This window comes from Panthera onca, chromosome X, assembly GCF_046562875.1.
Source record: "Panthera onca isolate mPanOnc1 chromosome X, mPanOnc1 haplotype 2, whole genome shotgun sequence".
In the NCBI taxonomy this organism is placed as follows: Eukaryota; Metazoa; Chordata; class Mammalia; order Carnivora; family Felidae; genus Panthera; species Panthera onca.
In genome coordinates, this window is record NC_138357.1 from 69,522,207 (window position 1) to 69,525,547 (window position 3,341).

At 39.1% G+C, this 3,341-nt stretch overlaps 1 protein-coding gene across 1 annotated transcript; it reads left to right on the forward strand.

Moving 5' to 3' along the window:
• Positions 1-579: 579 nt before the first annotated feature.
• Positions 580-1,222, forward strand: LOC145713627 (large ribosomal subunit protein uL22). Its single transcript, XM_081792509.1, has one exon. It carries the CDS (start codon positions 615-617, stop codon positions 1,167-1,169), a length of 555 nt encoding a protein of 184 aa, XP_081648635.1. The 5' UTR covers positions 580-614; the 3' UTR covers positions 1,170-1,222.
• Positions 1,223-3,341: the final 2,119 nt, after the last annotated feature.

Below are 3,341 nucleotides of genomic sequence, written 5' to 3' on the forward strand. Positions count from 1 at the left end.
CTTCAACATGATTCCCAGAGCCAGGTGGACCTGGTATACCATCTAGTATCACAGGGTCAGCCCTACATATAGAAGGAATAGGTAGCCACATATACAACACCTATATTTGGAATTCCACCTTCATCAGGATTTGCCAAAATGCAAATATTTTGGGAGTTCCTGGCTGACTCAGTCATGTAGAGCATGTGATTCTTGATCTCATGGTCATGAGTTTGAGCCCCACATTGGGTATAGAGCTTAATTTTTTTTTAATATGAAATTTATTGTCAAATTGGTTTCCATACAACATCCAGTGCTCATCCCAACAGGTGCCCTCCTCAATGCCCGTCACCCACCCTCCCCTCCCTTCCTCCCCCAATTAACCCTCAGTTTATTCTCAGTTTTTAAGAGTCTCTTATGGTTTGGCTCTCTCCTTCTCTAACTTCTTTTTCCTTCCCCTCCTCCATGGTCTTCTGTTAAATTTCTCAGGATCCATATAAGAGTGAAAACATGTGGTATCTGTCTTTCTCTGTGTGACTTATTTCACTTAGCATAACACTCTCCAGTTCCATCCACGTTGCTACAAAAGGCCATATGTCGCTCTTCCCGTAAGCGGCCTGAGGTGATCTCTGAAAATGGTTCGCTATTCACTTGACCCGGAAAACCCGACAAAATCATGCAAATCAAGAGGTTCAAATCTTCGTGTTCACTTTAAGAACACACGGGAAACTGCCCAGGCCATCAAGGGTATGCATATCCGAAAAGCCACCAAGTATCTGAAAGATGTCACTTTGCAGAAGCAATGTGTGCCATTCCGACGCTACAATGGTGGAGTTGGTAGGTGTGCCCAGGCCAAACAGTGGGGCTGGACACAGGGTCGGTGGCCCAAAAAGAGTGCCGAATTTTTACTGCACATGCTTAAAAATGCAGAGAGTAATGCTGAACTTAAGGGTTTAGATGTAGATTCTCTGGTCATTGAGCACATCCAGGTGAACAAAGCCCCCAAAATGCGGCGTAGAACTTACAGGGCTCATGGTCGGATTAACCCATACATGAGCTCTCCCTGCCACATTGAGATGATCCTTACTGAAAAAGAGCAGATTGTTCCTAAACCAGAAGAGGAGGTTGCACAGAAGAAAAAGATATCCCAGAAGAAACTGAAGAAACAAAAACTTATGGCCCGGGAGTAAATTCTGCATGAAATACATGCAAATAAAAGTAAAAACAGAAAAAAAAAAAAAAAAAAAAAGGCCATATTTCATTCTTTCTCATTGCCAAGTAGTACTCCATTGTGTATATAAACCACAATTTCTTTATCCATTCATCAGTTGTTGGAAATTTAGGCTCTTTCCATAATTTGGCTATTGTTGAAAGTGCTGCTATAAACATTGGGGTACAAGTGCCCTATGCTTCAAAAAAATTAAAAATAGATCTACCCTATGACCCAGCAATAGAGCTTACTTTTTAAAAAGTTACAAAATACAAACATTTTATCTGAGAGTTGTGGACAAACTTATTAACTTGTGATTGATTAGTCATCAAAATCTTAGCTCTATTCCAGTTATCTGACTTGGCTGGATGAAATGGTGCAGAAAGGGTGGGTACAATTTGATAGAGGAGTTGGGGCTGAAGAAATGTCTGAAAGGTTCTGGAACATGGGACATTGGCTGTGTTCAATAGTATGCCAGAGTGCAAAATGGCATGAGGGAGGGGAGGGTTCCCTCTCCTCCTGAAAAAAAGGATGTACTTATTTATTTTTTGTGTAACATTATAGTTAATTTTGTAGACTGTCTTCCCAGCTGAGCTGTGAGTGACTTGAGGTTCTAGTATGCTCATGGCTATTTCCACCAAGTGTCTAATCTGTTATCTCAAATTTCTGCTACTGAATTAGGAGGTAGGTTTCTAAGATCCAGATCTGAATGCCTTTCATGGACAAAGAAGCTTGTATTTTATCTTCTAAACAGGCTTAGAAATGGCTACTTCCCTTACTAGGGGGTGCTTTTTACCTTCTCCTCTCTGTCAGATTTTAACTTCCTGACGACTCCTCATTCATCTATGATCTGAATTAAGATATTACGAGTAGGACTAGAAAGGAAAGGATGACCAGAAGAAAAGTTAGCAACTTCTTACCTGGTCTCTCTACTTGTAATCTATCATTTTATTTAAATATTTACTTATTTTTAAAATTCCAGTATAATTAATGTATAGTGTTATATTAGTTTCAAGTGTACAATATAGTGATTCAATAATTCCAGACATTACTCAGTGCTCATCACGATAAGTATACTCTCAATCCCTTTCACCTGTTTCATCCACCCACCCCTTTCCTCTGGCAACCACTAGTTTGTTCTCTATATTTAAGAGTCTGTTTTTTTTTAAGTTATTTATAATTTAGTTAGTTAATATACATGGCAATATTGGTTTAAGAAGTAGAATTCAGTGATTCATCACTTACATACAACACTCAGTGCTCATAACTAGTGTCCTTCTTAATACCCATCACCCATCTAGCCCATCTCCTACCCACCTCTCTCCATCAACCCTCAGTTTGTTTTCTATCATTAAGAGTCTCTTGTGGTTTGTGTCCCTTTCTTCTCTTCCCCCCTTCTTAAATTCCACATATGAGTGAAATTATATATTTGTCTTTCTCTGATTGACTTATTTCACTTAGCATAATACATTCTAGCTCCATCCACATCATTGCAAATGGCAACATTTCATTTTTTTGATGGCTGAGTAATATTCCATTGTATATATATACCATATCTTCATCCATTCATCAGATGATGGATATTTGGGCTCTCTCCATGGTTTGGCTATTGTTGATAATGCTGCAATAAACGTGAGGGTGCATTACCCCTTCCAATCTGTATTTTTGTATACTTTGGGTAAATACCTAATAGTGCAATTGCTGGATCGTAGAGTACTTCTTTTTTTAGTTTTTTGAGGAACCTCCATACTGTTCTCTAGAGTGGCTGCACCAGTTTGCATTCCCACCAACAGTGCAAAAGGATTCCCCTTTCTCTACATCCTCACCAACAACACCTGTTGTTTTTTGTGTTCATAATTTGAGCCATTCTGACAGATGAGAGGTGGTATCCCATTGTGGTTTTGATTTGTATTTCCCTAAGGATGAGTGATGTTGAGCATTTTTTCATGTCTCTGTTAGCCATCTGGATGTCTTCTTGGGAAAAGTATCTATTCATGTCTTCTGCCCATTTCTTTTTTTTTCTTTTATTTCAACTCTTTTTTTTTTTTTTTTTTTTTTTTGCTGTTTCCCAACCCCCCACCCCCCATTTTACATCCAAGTTAGCCAGCATACAGTGCAACAATGATTTCAGGAGTAGACCCCCCAATGTCCC

Bases quoted from the DNA above. Each gene is read 5' to 3' on its own strand.
- LOC145713627 (XM_081792509.1), top strand. From the start codon at position 615: ATGGTTCGCTATTCACTTGACCCGGAAAACCCGACAAAATCATGCAAA.